The sequence below is a fragment of the Podarcis gaigeae genome (assembly GCF_964106915.1).
Source record: "Podarcis gaigeae genome assembly, chromosome: 14".
Taxonomy (NCBI): Eukaryota; Metazoa; Chordata; class Lepidosauria; order Squamata; family Lacertidae; genus Podarcis; species Podarcis gaigeae.
Window position 1 is genome coordinate 4,611,988 of NC_139690.1, and position 22,833 is coordinate 4,634,820.

At 38.5% G+C, this 22,833-nt stretch overlaps 1 protein-coding gene across 5 annotated transcripts in view; it reads right to left on the minus strand.

Annotated features, from left to right (window-relative positions):
• VPS13C (vacuolar protein sorting 13 homolog C) overlaps positions 1-22,833 on the minus strand; it is a 98,497-nt gene that overhangs the window by 69,664 nt on the left and 6,000 nt on the right. For 2 of the 5 annotated variants that reach the window (XM_083712323.1, XM_083712322.1), the window contains exons 3-15: positions 22,178-22,220; positions 20,093-20,188; positions 17,949-18,050; positions 17,161-17,220; positions 15,164-15,229; positions 11,782-11,891; positions 11,033-11,092; positions 9,991-10,050; positions 9,046-9,126; positions 3,754-3,811; positions 3,432-3,559; positions 1,897-2,003; positions 692-863 (exon numbers count right to left, since the gene is read on the minus strand). In XM_083712323.1, the coding sequence (XP_083568449.1) occupies positions 692-863; positions 1,897-2,003; positions 3,432-3,559; positions 3,754-3,811; positions 9,046-9,126; positions 9,991-10,050; positions 11,033-11,092; positions 11,782-11,891; positions 15,164-15,229; positions 17,161-17,220; positions 17,949-18,050; positions 20,093-20,188; positions 22,178-22,220 (1,143 nt within the window). The remainder of the gene's footprint in view (positions 1-691; positions 864-1,896; positions 2,004-3,431; positions 3,560-3,753; positions 3,812-9,045; positions 9,127-9,990; positions 10,051-11,032; positions 11,093-11,781; positions 11,892-15,163; positions 15,230-17,160; positions 17,221-17,948; positions 18,051-20,092; positions 20,189-22,177; positions 22,221-22,833) is intronic. The other 3 variants (XM_083712326.1, XM_083712325.1, XM_083712324.1) reach the window with 2 other exon arrangements.

The following is a 22,833-nucleotide window of genomic DNA, read 5'->3' on the forward strand; positions in this document are numbered from 1 at the left end:
CGGTCAGCGGTGTTTTAGGTCCAAACTTATTATTCCTCTTGCAATACCATTACTATTACTAGTAGAACTATGGATAGAACTGAGTTGAATCTCTCTGGATATTTGGATCTCTACATCTAAACCAGAGAACTGTACTTAGTAGAACACTTCATGATGCACTTGCATCTCTTACATTTATGTAGTTAGTGTGTTGGACGTGTTTTGTGTTTTAAAACAATAAAAACTTTACACTGAACTGTGTGGACAAGGAGATTTTTAACCGTCAACTCTGGAAAGGCTGACAACTGGAGGGCAAGAAAACACTGATGCTCTGCTGGACCACTACTCTGCTAAAGCTGTGAATACTCTGCTGATCACGCTGGTCAAGGTGTGACATCATATTGCCACCATAACATAATAACATGCTATGTTTTTATATCCTGCTAATAGCATCCAATGTTGCTTAGCACCTACCATAAGTGAACTCTCAGTTTCATTCCAACAAAATAAGTCAGCTCTTATTGCTGTAGTCCGTATTAGAAAATATATCTACAAAATGATTTCACAAGGTAATATTACATATGGATTAAAAAATTGCCAGACTAGAAAGAAATTGAGAAGGTTTTGTATTTGTGGAGGTGTCACCCCTTCCCCAGTTTATAGCAATGCATTGCATTTACAACACCACACACTCTAGAATCACATCAAATACCTGCAACTGTCTCTGTGTTTCTTCTGATACTTTGGTTTGTGTCAGTTTGCTTTTATAAACATTTTTGTAACTTTTCAGAAGCTGCCGATGATGCCTTATGTTACTCCACGACCACATGCAGCTGTATCGTCTGATATGGACTTCAAGGATGCTATTTCCTGCATATTTCCACCTGCAAAAAAAAACCACCCCAATTACATTTTCAATACAAATGACGAGAAATTGTTGCAACCTGGAATAATACTACAGAACAGAGACTGGCAGAAGAATGCAATAGATGGGGCAAGGAATCTCAAGTTTCAGAGGTTTCACAGGAACAGCAAGTAAATTACTTTTCTTTAAAGTGGGCTACTGAAGCAAAGAGAGCTTGGAGGGAAACCTGGAGTGGTATGTGAAACAAATGACAGTCCAGTTCAGGTTGCATTACTTCCAAAGATGCCATGGAATACAAACTTCTTTGTTCGCCATTTAATTTCCAAAAATCTGAGAAGATACATCCATTGTACATACTCAAAATGTTTGAGAGTTGGCTGCTGAGAGTCCAGTCATGGGCTTTGCAAACTGGGAAGAAGCCACAACTCCTCACAGGAAAAATTAGAATCCCCCCCCGTAAGAACAGACTACAACTGACATTTGACACGTATAGGATATGGGCTATACCGCGTAGGGGGGCATTTAGAGTTGACCAGCTTAGTCATGTCAGGGATGATGAGAGTTGCAGTACAAAAACATCCATTGACTCAAGATCGAAGAACATGGGGCTAGAGGGTGGGAAATCACTCTAGTTTCCAACTTAAGCACAAAACTGTTTAATATTCTTATACAACAGTTGCTACCTATGTGTCGATTTGTTTCAATAATATAAGCCAACCAACAGCCTCAAAAACAGGGCAAGATAACAAAAGGGGTAGTAGCAGTAGAGAAGGATTTCAATTTCTTAAAGCTTGCTTTAGAAAAAATGGGGAAAGCCCAAGAGAGACCTGATATTTCTTATGAACACATCCTACTTTCTCACAGATCACCATGTATGCATGGTGGTGGACACTTACAGCACATACAGGAGTTCTGTTTGACCATCCATGTGAAGAACACTTTAGGAATGCTGTTAGCTGTCCTGAGTCATGAGAATAATTACCTATCTTGCCATAAGCATGTAAGAAGACTAAAAAGCAAGAACAACAAATACAGAAAGGTCTACAACTTACCACTGTTTGGCATTCTTATGCAGTGGTACCTCTGGTCTGTACTTTCTGTATGGGAAATTTCGAACCATATAATCTATGGACTCCAGAAGGTCGATCATACTAAGGTACTAAACAAATGAAGGGGGACATGGTATCTTACCACCAGGAAATCACAGTATTTAAAGCATTCAGCTATGAGACTAAAGATTGCCATACTAGAGACAAGACAAAGGTCTATTTAGTTTAAATAACTGTATTGGACATACAAGTATCCTTTTCTTATAAAGAAAGAAAGGAATAGCCATCACTCAGTAGTTGTCCCTGGCACAGAGGTATGTTGTGTCAGAATACAGAAGTCAGTCCTAATTTTTAGCCAACAGATCTTTCTTAACAGACTCAATTCAAACCATATACAATGGTACCTCCAGTCACAAACGTAATTCGCTCCAGAGGTCTGTTTGTAACCCGAAACCGTTATTTTGCTAATGGCGCCTCCTGCTGCTGCCACGCTGCCGGTACGTGACTTCCGCTCGCATCCTGGGGCAGAGTTCGCAACCAGGAGCATCTACTTCCGGGTTAGCAGAGCTCGTAACCCGAAGCATTCGTAAGGAGGACGGTACATAACATGAGGTTCCACTGTACTAAGAACATGAAGCTTTCTTCAGAACTTAAGGCAAATTAATGCTGATCACAATACAGTGGAACCTCTGGTTACGTACTTAATTAGTTTCAGAGGTCCATTCTTAACCTGAAACTGTTCTTAACCTGAAACACCAGTTTAGGTAATGGGGCCTCCTGCTGCTGCCGCGCGATTTCTGTTCTCATCCTGATGCAAAGTTCTTAACCTGAGGTACTATTTCTGGGTTAGCGGAGTCTGTAACCTGAAGCGTATGTAACATGAGGTACCACTGTACAGCAAACCTCTATTGAGAGAAATACATTCCTTACACCAGGGATGTGAACCTCTGCCCTGTGGGCCAATCCTGTCTCGCCGGAGGGTAAAATTTGGACTGGGAGGTCATTTACGTCATGCCACACCCACCTATCAAACAGCTGGTGTTACTGGGCAGTGTCAGCAGATTGGGGAAAGAGTTCTAACCTGTTGAGCGCTGCTTCACCAACACATTCTCTATAGGAAAATGCTGAAGAAGCAGGACCTAGACACACACGCTTCATGGATCAACTGTCAGTTATGTCGGTCATGATGCTGATTGACATGTAACAACCCACCTGTAAAAGTTGGCCTGCAGGGTGTGGGGAGAAAATGATATGGCCCATCAGACCAAACAGGTTTTCCACCCCTGTCTTTCACCAGACTGGGAGAAATACATGTTCCTTACTCTAAAAATGCTCAAGAAAACAGGCTCTATCACATTTCACTAGTTAAACATGTAGTTTTATAACGTATTTCTAAGGTATTTGTCCTCATACACATTCTTCCAGTATGGTTTGCGAAGTAACAACATAAGCAAGTAACTAAGAGCAAGCCCTACACAGGTGACTGAAGTTAATGGCACAAAACTAAAAGAAGATCATAAAGTTGCAAGCCATCTTACCTGTGGCTTGGTCAGTTCAACTGAAATGCTCTGGACTTCCATGCTCCCAACAATCTTAGGAGTTTGTAGTTCAAGTTCTGCATGAGGGTTAATATACAGCTTTGCAGATGCTGATACTGGTTTAAATACTTTAATGGGGGGGGAGAGAAACAAGTCCTTAAATCAGAATTAGCATAATACTATGAAAATAAGTTAAAAGCAGTGTTGCACTATACAATAGACTGTAAAAAGTAACTACTGAAGTAAAGAGTTGCTGCCCCTCACTACCAGCAGAGGCAAGAATTGTGTAGCCTCAAACCCAAATTCTGTCCTTCATACTTACTATACTGATCATTTGGAGGCTCTTGGCAAGGTGAAGGGACTCCCCTTTTCAACTGCTCCTGTAAATGACAAAAATAAACCTTTAAACATCTGAAACATGCATATTCAAACTGGGGCAGTTAGAAACTGAGATGGAAAAGCTATTCACCACATGACTCCTGGAACTTGGGTTGTGGTCGCCAACACAGAATGTCTACTTGCATTTTTTTAAAAAATCAGCAACACTTTTTATTTATTTTTGGGCTGCAAGCTTGCCACAGGCTACGGAGCCGATACGCTCAGGCTTTTCGTTTAATGTCTCCCCCACCACCACCACCACCACCACAGCCTTCAAGAACTAACGCTTGCCCTCTTTCCAGGACTACCAGATGCACAGTTTCTGAAAGGATGTGCCTTAAGCTAAATAACTGCAAACCCATGATGGGCACACGATATTCTTCTTTATTTCAGTGTGCCCCTCACAAGGAAGTGAAAGGTCCCCCACTATTTCCCCACCTTTGGTGTAACTTTCAGCCAGGCTGCTGCAGTGTTCCTTTCCGCAAAGGCATCTTTGCATGGACCCGGAGACGTTACCTTCCCCTGTGCAGTTCCAAATGAGTCTCCCTTCTGCACAAGACATCCAGCAAGCCTACCATGCCACCCACCACTTCTGTCCCTTCTCCTCAGTCCCCTACCTTGGAATGCCAAGGAGACCCAAGCAGACCAAGGGGGTCTGTATGTTGTACTCGCCCTGGCGCCCCATTGGTGCTCACTGGAGGAAGGCTGATGACCAGGACTGTCTTAAGCATATCCGCTGCGTGGTGCAAAGCTCCCTCCGGCGCACACACCCACACCCGTTTCCCAGAGCTTTTTAGAGAGGACACCAGCAATTTTAATCCGGAGTCTCAGGTACCAGAGACAGCAACTAGACTTCTGAAATTGTTCACAACTGAACCACCCCTTGTTGCAAAAGACGCCTGCTGCCTGGTTAGTTTCGAATGCTGAACTGGGATGTCAGGATTGGTCATTGTCCTCTTCAGATCACCACACAAACACTTCTTGTTCTTTTATAACTTTTTATTGTGTATTAACAAAACAATCTTATAAACGGTTCTGAACTATTCTTCCTCAGAGTCACTTATTTGAGCTACCCTCCCTGTTGTTCTTGTTGCTCTCTTCTGTTAGCTTCACTGTTCTCCTTCCCCCCTTGGGGAAAGCTTTCTCCCTCTGAGAAACTGGAAACTCTAACTCTTCCCTGACATGGGGAGTGGGATCGCTTTGGTGAAGCTCAATTCTGACATAATTGTCTCACGACTTCGTGGTTCCAATTCATACGTATAGCTTGCATATAATAAAAATATTTACAGAAACTGTTCCACAGCATTTTCTCCAAAACAGTATTACACTTTCATAGATTGTATCTCTTGTACTGAAGGCTATCTAAAATAGTATTCCAGTGTTTTTCAAAGTAATCCCAATGAACAGAACTTGCATGTAACCATACCTATTTGGTCTAAATTTTTCACCTACTGCTTTGAAAAGCTGTATGTAAAATATGTAGGCTGACCATCTAAAGTAGACAACCACAAAGGAAAACATTGGAGGAGGATGTGGAAAACAAGTTGCATGGGAATCAAGGTGTGTGAAACAGAGGAAAACAAATGTTTCATTTGACACAACACAACAGAAATAAATAGGAGGATTTAACTCGCAAGTAAGCACATTAAGAACTGAAGTATGAGAACTCAAGCTAAATGACACGAGATTTTCCCTATTTTCCTTCCTCTATAAGAAAATATATTGCAAAGCTGGTAGATTACTACAGTCCCAAGAAATAAATCTGCAGATGTGAAAGAGAAACACAAAATTAAGCCAAATTGGTATTTCAACCAGGAAAAGGTAGCCATGAATTTATGGATGTTCTCACTTCCCTGTTACTTATAAAATAATGCAATAAAAGAAAGGAATAAATAAAATAATGCAATAAAGGAAAGAGGTTGTTTCCATCATGCTATTTGTGTTGTGATTTAGCTCTTGTCTCATAACTGTGTCGTTAACACTCTTTGGAATGAGGATATTAGCGATTCAAAAACCAGTTTCCTAAAACAGACTGATACTCGTTACTGAGACACAGTAGAGTTTATATACAGACGTTTTTTAATTAAAGAATTGCAAACAATCATGAATCTAAATTATAAACTGTAACAGGTTCTGTTCACTGTTAGATAAAGTGTTCTTATCATTGAATCCCCAACTTCCTGTTTAGATAGTAGGATCTCATGACCAGAGCCATATGGCAAAAACATTCAAAATGAAGCTAAAGCTGTACATATGCAACTGTTATTCATATGCACCATCTCTGCAAACTGATTACTTAACATATTTGTCAAATATTTATGTTCCAAAGATTTATGTTTCTACAACCTGTATTAAGGATTTGGAGCCAGACTTTATGCCATTTGGTTAATGGAAACTGTGAATGCACTAACTGTTCCTGATCACAGAATCAAAATGAGTAGTTCTGCTTTTCCTTACTAGGCATTGATGATCATTATTTTGTGCTGTTGGTTTTTATTCTTCTCAAATTCTATTTGCTAGGACTGATTATCTATCAGATAGCTATTGTCCCACTGCATTACTCATGCTGAAGAAGAAACTTGCCATTTCTTCATACACGCTATTAAGTCTATACCACAAAGCATATCTGTTATCAGGAAAATTAAATCCTCTTCCAATGTAAGTGACTACATTATTTTAAGCTATTAGGCACAATGCCCTAGACTACAGTTGGGTCTTGTGCTGACCAAGAGGAAGCTCCCTATCTAGATTATAGATGGAATCACTTCATTGAAATAGTTCCTTTCTATTGTGTTAGACAAAAATGAAACTTCTACAGGCCAGCAGTTTGAATATCCAACTCAGCCTATTAAAAGTAAGTATGTGGACTTATACACAATAGGTCCAACTTAATGCTCTCTCAGATCTCAGGCATTAATCTTTCCTAACCATGCTTGAGGAGATCTAGATTCTAGATCCTTAAACTGGAGAATCCAGGTACTGAATCTGGAAACAGCTGCATACAAAGCGTGCGCACACGCGCACACACACGCGCACACACACACACACGCACACACACACAACACCGGAGCAGTCTAGTGCTCTGAGCAAAGAATGCCACTTCCATGGCAGTCTCACAAAGATGGCAACCATAAGCAATGCACACCTGGAACAATCAATTAACGCTAATTAGAAAAAGAATGCAAATCAAATGTTTTCTTCTTCTTCTGGGAAGCATGTAGAAAGGCTAAATGTATGCCTGACAGTTCCAGAAAGGCAACACAGCCACAAATGCCCAAGACTTGGGGTGGGATATGGTCTAAAGGCACATGAGGTAGACACCTTGCTGAAGGTAAGGAGGTCTGCGTCTAGGCAATACCTGGATAGCTGTCTGCCTAGGAATTTCAAGTAAACCACCTTCAGTTCCATGACAGAAGAAAGGCAGGATATAAATGTAAGGGGGAAATTTATAGAAAGGCAGAATATAAATCCTGATAAAAGTAAATAAGGACTGACGCTAAGTGGGTAGAGCACATGCTTCCCATGCACAAAATCCCAGGTTAAATCCATGGCATCAGTCATAGGGTTACAAGGCTAGGAAAGGTCTCTGCTTATGGTTTTGGAGAGTAGACCATACTGTAGTAGGTAATCCAAGTCGGTATAAAGCAGCTTCACATGTGTGGGAAACTAAAGAGGAATTTGTGAAATCAAGTATGACTGAGTGGGCACAAGATGTGGGTCAATATATTGATTATGAATTATGGGAAAAGCTGTGGAAAATAACTTTGAATTTTATGGCATGTTATGTGATAAAAGAAAATATTATGAAAATGGCCCACAGGTGGTATTTAACACCCACCAGATTGACGAAAATGTCTAAAAAAGGAAAAAGCTTTATGTTGAAAGTGTAATGAAATTGAGGGATCTTTTATTCACATGTAGTGGTCCTGTAAAATCATTAAGGCATATTGGGAAACTCTATATAATGAATTTTAAAAGATACTTAAAAAAACTCTTGGGGGTGGTAACAACAGAGGTCCCAAAAAAACCAAGAGAGTTTACTACTATACGCCACCGCCACAGCTAGAACCTTATTAACACAAAGGTGGAGAACAAGTCTAGTACCCACTAAGGAAGATTGGCAGTATAAAATGTTCAAATATGCTGAACTGACTGGTATGACGAACCAGATAAGAGAAAATGAAGATAAGGAATATAAGGAGGAATGGACAATGTTTACTGAATATTTTAAGAACCTGTATAAACAAATACATAGCTTAGAAGGTCTTGTGTAAACAATCCAGCAGAATTGAAATAGACAGAGTTTTTAATAGATAACAAATTGGAGGATTAAAAAGAAGTGGATTATGCAAAGTAGTAGAAAAGCAAAGGAACTAGGAAAAGGGTGGAAGGGAAGTCATATGGTGTATGTATACATGCTGTATTTGGTATGAAGTTGTAAGCGGGAAAGAAAGGGAAGGGGGGAGGGGGTTAGATATGCTCTCTGTTCCTGTTTTTGAAAATGCAAATAATAATAAAAAATTCAAATGATAATAAATAATTTTGAAACTTCAACCACATCATATTTAGTTGCTATTTAATATTTATGGCAACATAAAATAAGGAAATCACAACATATGTAACAATAACGTACTAAATATTAGCAAGAACCATCTGTTGGCCATTAAATGTGTTAGCTCATTTTCAAGTAATCACATTACTGAAGAAGCCTGACAACTTAATCTGCTTAACAGCTAAAAGAGTGTTTTGGCAACCAAAGCCACCTCAACAAGGGAATGGGGAGGGCATACACTGTTTCGGGCAAACATAGTTCTTTAAAAATAAAATGAGTCTATTCAACAGCAAGGCATTTAATATTAAATTAGCGTTCAATAATTTTCAATCAAAAAGACAATACTTTATCCCTTGCAGGGCAACTCTTAACCATTGCAAAAGAACTTGCTTCTTTATTTAAACAGAAGTTCCTATACCACCTTCGGGGGGGGGGGGGGGGGCTAACAACATAAAATACATTTAAAAAAAAAACATCAGAGGCAGAAACCAGAAATAAACACAACCTTTTAATGAAATATTAAATGCACCCCTGCTATAAGGGATGGGAAGGTTTGGGGTGAGGTTTACAGGCAGGAGGGGGAGCGGGTGGGTGGGTAGAGGCTCTAAGTGGGGGGGGGGTAGGCTGGATCAGCCAGCAACACAACAAGGTGGCAACCCCCCCCCCCCCGAGACTTTAACTTACCAGTATTTCTTCCCTGGAAGCATGATAATACATTTCACTCTGCACATTCCAGTAGGCACTGAGAGAATCAAGACGCAGAAGCTGAAAGAACAAACACATCTCATCAGCTGTTAAAATGTACAATATAAAATCTTTCACCAAATAGGAACATCTTACTTATTTTAAAAGTAAGAGTGCAATTCAGTCCAAACGTCCAAAAGCAAACTTTACATTAGAAATTACAGTGAATTCAGTGGTGTATTTTGCACACTTTATCCAAAATCCTAAACTTGAAGAATACTGTAGCATAAAGAAGGTAGAGAGAAACAGTGAAGTAGTATGAAATGTTTCCATGCTAGGGTATTTATTAATTCCTATTTGCTAGGGTATTTGTTAATTAAGCCAGCAAGCATGGTGAATTGTAATTGTTATGTACTAAGCTTGGATCCTAGAACAAAAGGCAAGTAGGATCCTAGAATACAACAACTGATTGGCTTGCAAGAAGAGATCAATCAGGCTCCAGGAGGAAGTTAATCAGCCTATTAGACTGGTAGGATCATAGAATGCAACAACTGATAGACTTGCAGGAAAAGACCAATCAGGCTCCAGGAGGGAAGAAGAATCAGCCAATCAGACAGGACTCATTGTGTAAATATTGTATATAAAAGCCTGAGGTTTGGGGGGCAATTCAATCACTGTTTTACAAGCTGCAATAAAGAGCATGAAATCACTACAGGACTCTGAGTATATTTCAGTAATGTTCAGATGAAGCCAAGTTTTGCTGAAAAGCAGATTTTCACAATTAGACTGCAGTATTCACAAGAGAGGAGCAGCCTCTACTGTTCAAGTAGGGGTAGGAACAAAAATACCACAGGTGTAACAAAAATAGCTTTGAATCCTGGTAACTGGTTAACTAAGAAATAAAATTTCTGCTCTTAAACTTTGTATCAGAGGCTCTGACCGTACCTTGTAAATGATTTTTGCAGCCTCATTTAAAATGCAAGGAGTCCAGTTTTCATTAGTAGTCTGGAAATAGAAATAATTGAATTTAACTTATGTTTGTTTTATTTCAAATGCTTTGTACGCTCTACTACCCACCCCAGGTAGTGGATTCCAGGCATTTCCCAAATAATCTCAGGACGAAAAAGGTTATTTGGTATGATCCAACTTCTTTCCCATGTTTTGACCAAACAGTATTTTAAAGATCAGGTAAGTAGTATAAAAAAATTAAAAATATTTTCAATAAAATAATTTCCACATAAACAAGCCCTAAAATTTCAGGGGATAGAGAGCAAACAGAAAGCTAAAGCACTATGGGTGGAATCCAGAGTGCAGTAGCTAATCTGCTTGCCAAGGAGTTGTTCTAATCTTCCCTTTTCCAGCAGCAATGTCCTATACGTACCCACAAGTTTTGAGGCCCTCCAGAGCAAGGACCACATGAGGAATGGGGCTTCCACTGGAAGCAATTACTGTCCCCTTCCTCTGAGTTTAAACTCTGCTGATTTCGCATATGAATATTTCCTTCCCTTGGCTCCATTTCCCCCCATATAACCCTACTTCTTTGCTCCAGAAAAAATACAAATGACATATGATTTTCACAGACGACAGCGGTTTTCATTTGCATCAGCACTGAGGAAAGAGTTATTTTCTAAACGATTCCTTCTCAGCCAACAATCTAGAAAAATATTTTCTAGGTGGCCCTGACCTCTTCCATTTTTCCCTGAGGCTACTGAGCAACTAGTAATATTTCATTTTTTCATACAATAAAGCTGAAATCCATGGTCTGTCTTTGATCACACAGCAACCTTATTTCCAGGCTGTATTATATGAAAAGCTCATAATAATTATATCACATTTCCATTTACCTTTAAATACAAGTACACATTCCTAAGTAAATTACAATTCTCAAACTAATTTCCTCTTTATTTAATCAAAAGCATGGAAATATGCTTTCTTGGTCCCCCCTCCCAAATTGGCTTGAATTCTACCAGAAAACAGTAAGCATTACCAGTAAGCTAAGCTCCCCCAATGTCACTCCTAAGGAAATTGGTCGGCTAGGATCTGTGATCTAAAAACAATAAAAGTAGGAATTATTATTATATGCAATATGAAACATCTTCAAATATTTTTTGTTTTTGAAAGCCTTATTTACAAGTGTAAAAAAAGAAGTATTTGGGTGATATCCAGCTAAGTAATATGCCGTGTACAACCAATGAAATTAATGGACTTAAGTCTGTTGATTGCCATGGGTCTTGTCTAGATTACTATAATATACTTTCCACCTTTGGAGACAATTTGGAGGCATCAGTGGGCATTGGAGGCATCCAGTGTTTAAGAATCACTTCCCCTGTCACCGCCATACAATCCTTGCCAAAAACTATGGTCTGCTTCAGTGACCCTTCTCAGAGCCTCTCCCCCACCTCCAAATGTGTGGCAGGTGGGCACGGGACAGGGCCTGCCCAGTGGTGGCACCCAGAATTAGGTTCATAGGGAGACTCATCTTCCTGCAAGGAGCAAAACCCTTCTTAGTTCAGCAGCCTCGTGCTGGACACTGCAACTTCCAACTGCTATTTTAGATTATGGTTAACCTGGATTATTCTAGTGATGTTGTAATTTACTATTTTATGTTGATATTTCTTGAGTTTTGTAAACCAACTTGATTATATGCTTTATTAAATGCTATGGGGTTAACAGTGCAAAGGAATACAGTAGCATTAACTTTGTTTGCCACCACTAAAAGGAATTCACATTACTTACATCATCCTCATACTTTATATGGATGCTTGTGATTTTGACTTGTACATTTTTTATAACTTGTGTTGCAAGCTTTTCCAAAAATGTATCTTTCTTCTCTTCCTTTGGTTTATCTAAAAACATAAAAAGTGCAAGTCAGCCCCCACTGCAAAACTTTCATTTCATTAAAGATTCAAACTATGACACTAAGCAACATTTAATAAAGCAACAGTGAGAGTTGCAACCTTTGCTTTCTAAGATTTCGGATTTGGGGGGGGGGGGTTCTGTTTAAGTTCCATCTTCTCTACATGGGCCAATTTATATTTATATTTGAAGGCAAGGAAGGGAATAAACTTGATAGAAGGTCAATGCTCTCAGTCAGGCATAGGCAAACTCAGCCCTCCAGATGTTTTGGGACTACAACTCCCATCATCCCTAGCTAACAGGACCAGTGGTCAGGGATGATGGGAATTGTAGTCCCAAAACATCTGAAGGGCCGAGTTGCCTATGCCTGCTCTCAGTAAAGCACAAGAATTCATTCATGGAAAGGGCCCCCAAAGTGCTGTTATTTTTACTTAAATTGAATCACATTCTACACAATACTGATTTCAAGTTGCTATTATATCTGCCCAAGTATATTGCCATCTGTAGGAGGCTGACGGAATTGGCTCGGCAGGCCAGTTCTCAGCAACAGGCCACCATTAAGACACACTCCACACACAGGTTTAATGTTACATGAACTAGTTTCAGGAATGTATGCTTCCCCTCCCCATCTCCAGTGCAGCCACAAGGAGACTGTAAACTTTCACTTTTGTTTAACATGTCTGAACATTAGCTCTATAAAGTTGCCTTGTTTCCATAAACCACAGTGAAGACCAAGTACAGTGCTTCAAAGTTCACACATAATATTAAACCACAGTTACTTAAAAATTGAAGCAAGAAATTCCGATCTGCTCACTGTAGCAGTGCTAGAAGGGGGAAAGGAAGTACCTACATCTAAGACTCTGACATGTAATGTTAAACCATAGCTCAGCATTACATCCAAACCAGGTCAGTGAGCGTTTCGTTCACAGTATCCAGCATTCCCCCAAGTTAAACAGAAATTTGTCAGAAGCCTCTAAACCAGGCAGAGGTTCTTTTGACCTACTTTCAACACATTTCAGATTCAGTTAAAATAGGGTTTTCCCCCTACATAAAAACACTGTACTATTCTCTACCTCCAAATTAACAGTCAAACACAACAAATATTTCCCAGACTTACTCTATCTTGCACAAAACTACACATTTTTTCTCAGAAATTTCTTCACCCTACATTTTATGTTGCTTGTTTCCCCATATCCTTATCAGCACTTTACAGATCAAAACCACACATCTGCACTGACTTCTACAGCAGTAACTAGACTGTTTTGCAGCAAAAACAACATGAAGTCTTGCTCCACCTTAGAAACCAACAAATTTATTTATGTCTTCATAGACTGGAATCCACTGCATTTGATGTACTTGAACCAAAACCACAAAAGCTAATCTCATAATATACCTGCTGGTTTCTATTATGCTTAAATTCTACTTATTGTTTTATAACTTTATTAAGGCATCTTCAGACTTACCTTACCTAGCCAAGGACCCTGAATAATTGTCAATGAGTGCTGAATGTTGATTATTTTTATTTTCTAAATATGAGCCTACCCTTAATGCCAAAGTCTCAAGGCAATTAACAAAACAATTAAAATGTTTAAAAAACACTAAAGTGTTTGATAAAAACAAGAATAAAAATACCAGTGCTTTTTTCTGGAAAAATAGGTGCTGGTACTCACCATGAAGTTGTTACAGTGAATGTCACATTTTTAACAACAAAAAAGAGGTGCTGGTACCCATCATGAAGTTGTTACAGTAAGTGCCACACTTTTTAACAAACAAACAAAAAAAGAGGTGTCGGTACTGCGTAGCCTTGAGTACCCCCTGAAAAAAGTACTGCATGCAGCCAAGAATAATTTATAACAAGGTGGGAGAGGGAGATTATAAATTATAAAAGTATTAATTATAAAAGGACCTAACTAGCATTACAGGTTGCATGAACAGGGCAAGCTTTCACCTGATTTCTCCAGGCACCTAAAGAACTGGGAGCACACCTGGAGAACATGACTAAGGCATATGAATTTCACTCAATAAATATTTCACACAAACCTGGAGGCCTATGCCAATACCCATTTTAGGAATGACTCCAACAAGCAACTTGTAATATTTAGCCTATTTACCATCTTGAATAGTGAGATGGAAAGGCAGTCTAAAAACTGTAAAATATCTTAACATCAGATCCTTAAAAGGCAGAAGGCAGTAAGTCTCACACATTCTTATTCAAGTATACAGAACTCCAAGCAAGAGCTGTTTTGCTAAGGACTGCTGATCTTTGCAAAAAACAGGGCACAGAAATAGGGCAGAAAACAGGCTGTTTGGTCAGTTTCAGTGAATATTAACCAAGAACTATCAAACAATGTTTTCATCATTGCCATAACTGCTGAAAGGCAAAAGCTCAGCAGGACTGTGTATGAATATCCAAAACCATAACATTCTTTAATTAATCAAAAGTATTGCTTTGATCACTGAGAAATATAAACAGCTCAGCGTAAGATTAAAAGGTCACAAATGAATGGAATGAGAGAACAGAATATCAATAAAAGAAGGGGACGTTCTTTTTAAAACATCTGAACACCTTTTCATTAGCACTTGAACATCTTATGGAGAAGCTCAAGGACAGAAAGGAAAAAGTACATTTATTTCTGAAGCGGGTATCAGGTAAACTAAAACAAGTGACAAACAGATGTTAGGGAGAGGATTAATCTGAGTGATGTTCTATTGGGCATGGACTTCAGAATGGTTTAGGCCTGTGGAAAGGAAATACTTGGATGATAAAAGAGGGAGTTACAACTGAGAAGGTAGTCCAAATCTGTCAACCATCTGGAATGATAATGCGAACGAGTACACTTAAGTATGAACCTACTACAGACTTCTTTCTGTAACAAATGCATCATTTAAAAATGAAACTAGCTGTGTTAAACCTTTCACTACTGTGTTCACTGGAATTCATTCAGGGGAAAGAGCCCTTAATCCTCTTGCAAAATCGAATCTGAACAGCTGTTGCTGGATTGTGCCCAACTGAGGTTTGAAGGCCAAACAATTCAAGCACTAATTTGAGCAGGAACTACCCAATTTCTGCTTTAACAGACATTATTATTGTAATTATAATTAATTTAAAATCAATGTAGTTTGTTTATATCCAGTAAAGTCAAAGTCTCACTAACTAACTTGCTGGCCTAAAAGAAGGTTGCACATATTACTGCATTTTCTTATTATAAAAAGAAAAGCAACAGAAAAGGAATATTCAACACACTGTGCTAGTTATACCCACCTTTTGAGTGACCATTACCTTTAAATGATTTCTTAAAACGCTTTTTAGTCTTTTTAGACTTACGTCCTTCTCAATGTAAGCAATTTTACAGAAAGAGGATAAATTACAGTTAGGCAGGCATCATTAAAGGAAGCAATGAAAATAAAGGAAAACAAAAAATAAGATTATTTAGGCAAGACATTTGGAATATAGAAGCATAGAGTTAGTTTGCAGCTCCAGTATAAAACCATTTCACTATTTAATACTATTCTTTTTTCCAAATGAGACTATAGAAAATGGATTTACAGCAAAATTATAAAATCTAAAGAGGGACTACAGCCCTGGGCCTACTCAGAGTAGACCTACTGAAATTTACATGGCTAATAGATGATGTTAATAGGTCTACTCTAAGTGGCTAAGCTACTACAAACAAGGAAGACATTTTGAGATACACCTTCCTTCAGCAAAATTTCTATAATTTAAAGACAAAGTTTTATAACAATTGCTGTATCTGCCACTGAGAAGCAGTGAATCCACTGTGGGACAAGATTCTGGCAGACATCCAGCATTAGTCATACTCAAAATAGACTCACTGAAATCAGTGGACTTGAGTAAATTAAATCCATTGGTTTCAATGGGTCTACTCAGAGTGAACTTAGTTGGATATCTCACTCCATCCTTAAAACAGCCCACACGTTCCCTAATCATCCCCAGCTGCCTGCAAAAAAAACCCACAACCACAACCCCGGTGCTCCACTTCCCAATTAGTCTGTGTATGAAAGGAGGAAAAAATAATCAGACTAAGTAGACCAAGGGTGCTACAAAAACAACCACAATGGGGCTCCCTAGACAATTTCAGAAAGTAGGCAAAGTTTTCTAAATACATGCGTCTCTTCTAGGCCTAGCTCTGGGGTAGTAGGAGGCTGGTAGTTCCATCAAGTCTACAACGCAAAATACTGAGATTTGGAGGCAGAGAAGACTATTGCTGGACTTAACTCTCTTTGTGAGCAAAACTGAAGAGAGAAGGGTAAACTGCCAGGGCTAAGACTGCCTGCACATGTGCTCTGAAAAAAGATGAATATGCAGAATCCCTGCAGCCACACTCGTAGAGAAGAGAAGAGATAGGAAAACAGCATTCACAGTCTATTTATAGCCAGGTCTCTCCTCTTTCTCTTTTTAAATTTGCTTACTAGCTGGGTGAGAGGCTTTCACATAAGGCAAGAAAAAAAACATTTTAAAAAATGGATGCTCTTAAGTCATGGCTTTAGAAGAGCATATGACTCCATTACTGGATTAATTTACAACCAAACAATGCCATCATCTACATGTTTCATTCACATAACCCATTCCAAGGAGACATGACTAAGACTGACATGCCAATCAATGGAATACTTTTCTTACGAAAAAAGAATGCTTCATCTCAGCAACGAGAATAATGGCTTACACCCAGAGATGTCTCACACAAGTGGATAAACACTTCTGCTTGTGAAAGCAAGCCCCAACAAATTTGTCTAATTTCTCCATCCTGCACCATACTCATCTCATGTCATTCCAGAGGATGCACCAACCCTTGGGAGCAGCACTTTATGTGGTACAAGCAGCTGTAGGAGGGCGTAGGACCCAGGAAAGCCATGCTGGATAAGTGAGTTTCACAGAATCTTCTCTGAATCAAACCCATTATATTTGCAACAACATAAACTCCTGTTGAAAATGCAAGAATCACAGCCTTTATATGTATGATTTTACAGCCAATTTATCAAGAAACAATGATTGAAATAATTACAAAATATTTCAACCAGTGTTCCTTTGATAAATTGGCTTTCAGAGTCTCTGAGGCATGATTGTTTCTCAAAGTACCTGAATAGGTGTTCAGAGCTTCCCTAAAGTTACCATTGAGAGAGTAGTTTAGCATTAACCTAGTTCCTGTCACAAGAAGTAGCTTGATCTAGCAGACCAACAGGCATTCAGTTTCCCTTTTCAAATACCCTTTAATGTAATCATTAAGCATGCATACCCACCAGACTTGACATCCTTATACACAATGTCCTCCAGTCCACATAAGAAATCTGAATGAGCTCCTTCATCCATATGACAGCAGTAACCAAAATGCACATATTTTAAAACAATAGAATCTACTTTTCAATCTAAACCACTAATACACGGTTTTTAAACATTCAAAGAGAGAGAGCTAGTTTTAAAATACTTAGAAAAACTATTCCACTTTCACCAACAGCCTCTTATTTATCATTGTACATTACAACAATCTACAACATCACGAGCTTCACACACTGGTTGTGTTCGCACATCATGCTAAACCACGTGCAAAAGTAGGAAGAAGCCCTTGGCTTGTTCCCCCTTCCCCTCTCATACGCCCAAGAGAATGAAACCAGCAGTGTTTACTTTCAGTTTTAAACTGAAAATATATATGTGTGTATATAGACACACACACACCGAAATAACACAGATAGCTTTCACACTTCAAACACTAATTATTACAACTCCATATACTACTTTTTAATTTTTTTAAAAATAATGTAATAGTAAAAGCTTCCAAATGATGGCAATGTGAAGGACAAAAACAAGAACCACCCTACAATACAGTGTGTTGAGAATGACATTTATGAAGAAAACTAAAACAGATTTCAAACTGAAAACAGATTTCAAACTCCTAGACTCTAGTATCAGGTTAATAAATACCCAGGCAACTCTAGCGATGACCTACTTCAAGACAGTGTTTGGTTAACATGCCCCTTCCGAGTTCTTCAAAAGTATCATCTTAGAACCCTCAAGAATAACCATACAATACCTTTTTCTGCTGCTAATCGCAGGGCTTCTTCGATTCTTGATAGCTCCTTCTGCTTGTTATCCTGTAGATATTTTTCTTCCTTTTCTGCATCATATTTAATGCCTAGGAGACAGAATTCATGATCTAGTCAAAACAGCAAGCCAATAAAGAGGCAAGGTATCTCTGATGGCTCTAGTTTAGTGCCACCCCCTGACCAAGCTGGTGGCTATCACCGTTAGAAGCCATTTAGGTAAAGAAAAAAAATATGGGAAAGAACTTGGTAACATATAAGAGCTGTTCGACAGTGGAATTTGCTGCCAAGGAGTGTGGTGGAGTCTCCTTCTTTGGAGGTCTTTAAGCAGAGGCTTGACAACCATATGTCAGGAGTGCTCTGATGGTGTTTCCTGCTTGGCAGGGGGTTGGACTCGATGGCCCTTGTGGTCTCTTCCAACTCTAGGATTCTATGATTCTATATAAAGAACTGTTGGAAGAGGAGGCAAATCAATTGAAGTTAAAAAGATAAATGAAGAAATCAGGCATTATGTTACAGACTGGCTGCAATATTATCAATCAAATGAAACATTTAAATCAAAAAAGAAAAATGGGTTCGCAACAGAAATTTCAAGGCTGGAAAAAGAATCTATACAAAACAGAAGCAAATTTTTACCTAAAATGTATAGACTATTACTTGATTGGGAAGTAAAAGATGAAGAATTGAAAGATGTTATGATTAAATGGGCAAAATATTTTGGGCATACAATACAAATGGATGCCTTGGAAAACGAAGATGTTTTATAGGTGGTATCTGACACCTAGCAAATTAGCAAAGCTGTATAAAACAAACTGAAATAAATGCTGGAGGTGTAAGCAGGCAGAAGGAACAATGTTTCATATGTGGTAGGAATGTCAGAAAATCAGAAACTTTTGGGATAGTATCTATGGGGAAAACCAGCTAGATGGGCGGGGTATAAATAAATTATTATTAATTAATTATTATTATTATTATTATGAAGAACTAGAAAAATGAGGATATTTTTATATGCCACAACAGAAGCAAAAAAAGGGAAGGGAGAGGAGAGCCCAACAAAAGAAGAGAGGCAGATAAAATTATTTGAATATATTGAGCTTACGAAAATGACAGAAATAATTAGGAATCGAACAAACCAAAAGTTCAGCAAGGAATGGGAGTGTTATAGAATCTATTTTTAAAAAACAAAATGTTCTCAAGTAAAACCTTTATTATGCTTTGACGAATTTTGCAAAATACAAAACAGTTACTATAAATAAATTGCATAACACCAAGAAATAAGAAATATCAAAAGAAGGCAATTAATAAAGGAAAAGTATGACTCATATTGAGGTAGCTGGAAGTCACCTCAAAAGATTAGAATGTTAATGATTGATAATTTAGAATATTAATTATTGGTAAATGGTGGAGGAAAAAAATTTACTTAGTTAATACGTATTTGTATGTTTTTGTTCATCTTTGTTTTTGGTTTGAATGTTGGATTATTTTTTCTTTTGGATGAATGTAAGAGGCAAAACTCAAAAAAATAACAAAAAAAGCCTCCTTTTTCACATTTAGCAAAATGGACTGATAATGCCAACAAGAGAGATGGATGGGAGGAAGTAATTCTGGGGCACCAGCTACACAACCGTCCAGTTCAAGTATAATCCTCCTGATCTCTAAACTATGGAATGCCTCAAAACAATGGCTTGAAGCGTATTCACAAACAATGGTTTTGCTCATCCTCAATACACATGCAACACTAAATTATAAACGCAGAAAATTATGAAATGGTATAGGAAATTTTCACATAAGCAGAAAGAAAGGGCTCCACAGCAAGTGCCTTCTTCAGTAAGGAACACTGCACTAATGCCTAAATAACATGAGTTTGCAATATCTAATATAACACAGAAAGGGAAATTTTACATAATATTACAAAAAAGGAAACAACAATAACATGTATTTTATACACTTTCTTGTGAATAAGTACCATGGAACATAGTGGGACAAATTTCTGTAAACACAGATTAAGCTATGTGCTTAATCCAATGACCCACAACAGCCTATTCTAAAGGAATCTTTCTTGTCTTCAAATTCTGTGTAAGGCACTAGCAATACATTCTAACTACATATTGCATTTCAGATCTGAACCACTTACTTGCCCCTGGGACAACAAGAAGATATAAGCCTTCTAGAGTTGCAACTACTGCGTCACCATATAAATTCTTCCAAGGAATCTTCAAAGTAAGCTTATCTAAAAAAAATCAAAACATTTTATATTTCGGTGAATGAGCAAAGACTGAATCATGCAGGTAAAGTCTGTTTGGGAAAAATATTGTTTGCCTTGTTTACAACGTAAGAGTTTTTGCCAAGTGATATTTCTATTAGGCTGATCCCAAGGCTCCAGATGCTACACAGGTGAAAAAGGCTATCAGATCTGCTGTTCTATCAAAACTGTGTATGCTAATGAATAAAAAACAGATAAGAGGAGTAACTGTTTAGTTTCTGATCCCAAAAAGATGCCAGGATTTGTTGCATCATAAATCTGTTGGGATGAAACGCAAATATTTACAATTTTCAGGTTAAAAACACCAAACTGCACATGAACAAGGGGTATCATTCGTTTCATTTTCACATGGGAAACACAGTACTTGTAGCTCTAGAGAAGAACTATATTACAAGGCATTGAAAGTTAAGCACATGTCTTGGCACAGGATTGCAATCTTAATCTTGGACTTCTTTCATTATACCCATAACACACCCAAGGTAAATAATGCAGGAAAATCTACACTTCCTCAAAGTAAGCTTACTCTTCCTGTGTTCCCATTCAAATTACACAAAATTAAGAAATGCAGCCAAGCAAGAGGTTGGCAATTTAATTATGCATTTGCTTTTGGTGGTTTTATAAGAAACACTTTGAAGAGGAAACAAAACTGAACCTTAGAGCAAGACAAATATTTCCCACCTTTCTAAATAAGCCCATAAAAGCTACTAGTCTTCTGAGAGCGAATAGACGAGAGGCAAGGAGCTCCAGCTCCTCCAGCAGCTGACCATATTTCTATGCAGAATGGGAGAATGGGAAGGAGAGGATTTCCCTCCGCAAGCAGCCTGCTAGGTTTCTATGCTGGGTACAGAGGAGACACCAAGCACTCCATCTCTTCTTTGACAGCCTGCTCACTTGCATGCACGCAATTCCTTGTTATCTGTGGCTGTTTCCAATTTGGCTGGGGTGGTTTGCTCCTCTATTACTTCCTACAGCTGCCACCTAAGCGAAAAGCTGTGAGAGCCAGCAGCAACAGCAGCAAAGGGCAGAAGCCCTGACCTGTGAGGGGGCTAAACAACTGCTGCTTCAAGAAGTCAGTCCAGAGCAGGATGTTTAGATGCAAAGTGGCAGTTAGACGATTGGAAACTGGGGGAGGGGGCGCTTATATATACCAATTTGAAAAATAAATATTATACTTTATTGCACATTTTATAATAGGTGGCACAGAAATACAAGGCTGTTCTAGGCTTTCCACTGCTGGATTCAAGCATTTTAAGTATGAAGTCATATATTCTACTTCAATTATTTGCTAAGTGATAAAAAATCATGAGCAGTTATGGTCCATCATATGATTTACAGAAAAGCATCTGACAGAAGCTCGTTTGTTTTCCTTGCATCACCAAACTGCAAGTTACTCTTAAAACTTAAGTTACAGATAGGCAGCCGTGTTGGTCTGCCATAGTCAAAACAAAAAAAATTCCTTCCAGTAGCACCTTAAAAACCAACTAAGTTAGTTCTTGGTATGAGCTTTCGTGTGCATGCACACTTCAGATATACTTAAATGAGTATTAATAACAGCAGTCCATAGAACAGAGTCAGCTAGAATAAAAGCCCATAAAACTCCAACAAACATTCAGATCCAGGGCATCTGTTATGGATAGCAGCAGAGAGGAAAATAAAAGGAAAACATAACCAGGAAGCAGAGGGAATGAAACTGAAGTGTCTCCCATCCTGCAAAGTAGAAAATATCTGAATTACAACTGTTTCCCCACAAATGGTATTCTAATTTAAAATGCAGAAAACATTATTCTAAGCCTTATAAATTGGCCAAGTAATTGTTGTGTACTTTGCCCAATCTCCTTGAAAAAAGCAGCTGCAGGTTCTTAGCTATTGTACACTAATACACAAACTACCAAGATGCTACTAACTTCCAGCTTTTCAATCTCCAAATCAAAATCAAAATGAGAACCATCTACTTACCTATTTGTCCAGCCTTTACTCTAAAAGGTACATCCAGCTCGCTCTGAGAAATGGGGGGGGGGGGAGGAGGTGGTAGAGGAGAAGAGGAAATTAACATACTCATTACATATCAGAAGGCTCTTACCACTGGCTTTGCTTTATAGTTTTAAAACCTGTTTAAAGTTGTTGAGTTTAAGAATTAGAGCAAAGTAACAAAAAGATTCATCAAGCACCCAAAACGCATGGTAAATGCTATCTTCCCCCACTAGTATGTTTACTAAAGTTTGGGCCAAGACTGCAAAACATCACTGGGGGAAAAGACAGTATACTACATGCACCTAACGACATGCTAACATGGAAGCACAGGAACAACAGTGAAACTCTTGCGGATGGAGCAGAGAGACCTCCAGCTAAGCTACCTCTTCTTCCCAAGTAAAGCTGAAATAAGCATTCAGTTAAGTATTGGACCTAAGAGTATTTAGGCACTCTGGTTCACAATTTGTTTACTGGCAGACTTAAGCAACAATATTTCCACTGACTTTAATAAACAAATCAGAGCAGGACCCAAATTATATATGATACAGGGGTCTGTGACTGGATATCCCAGCATCTTCTTTAAAGCTTAAAAGAAGACATGAGATGGTGAGAAGTGGCTCCAGACTGTGTTAGAAACTGAG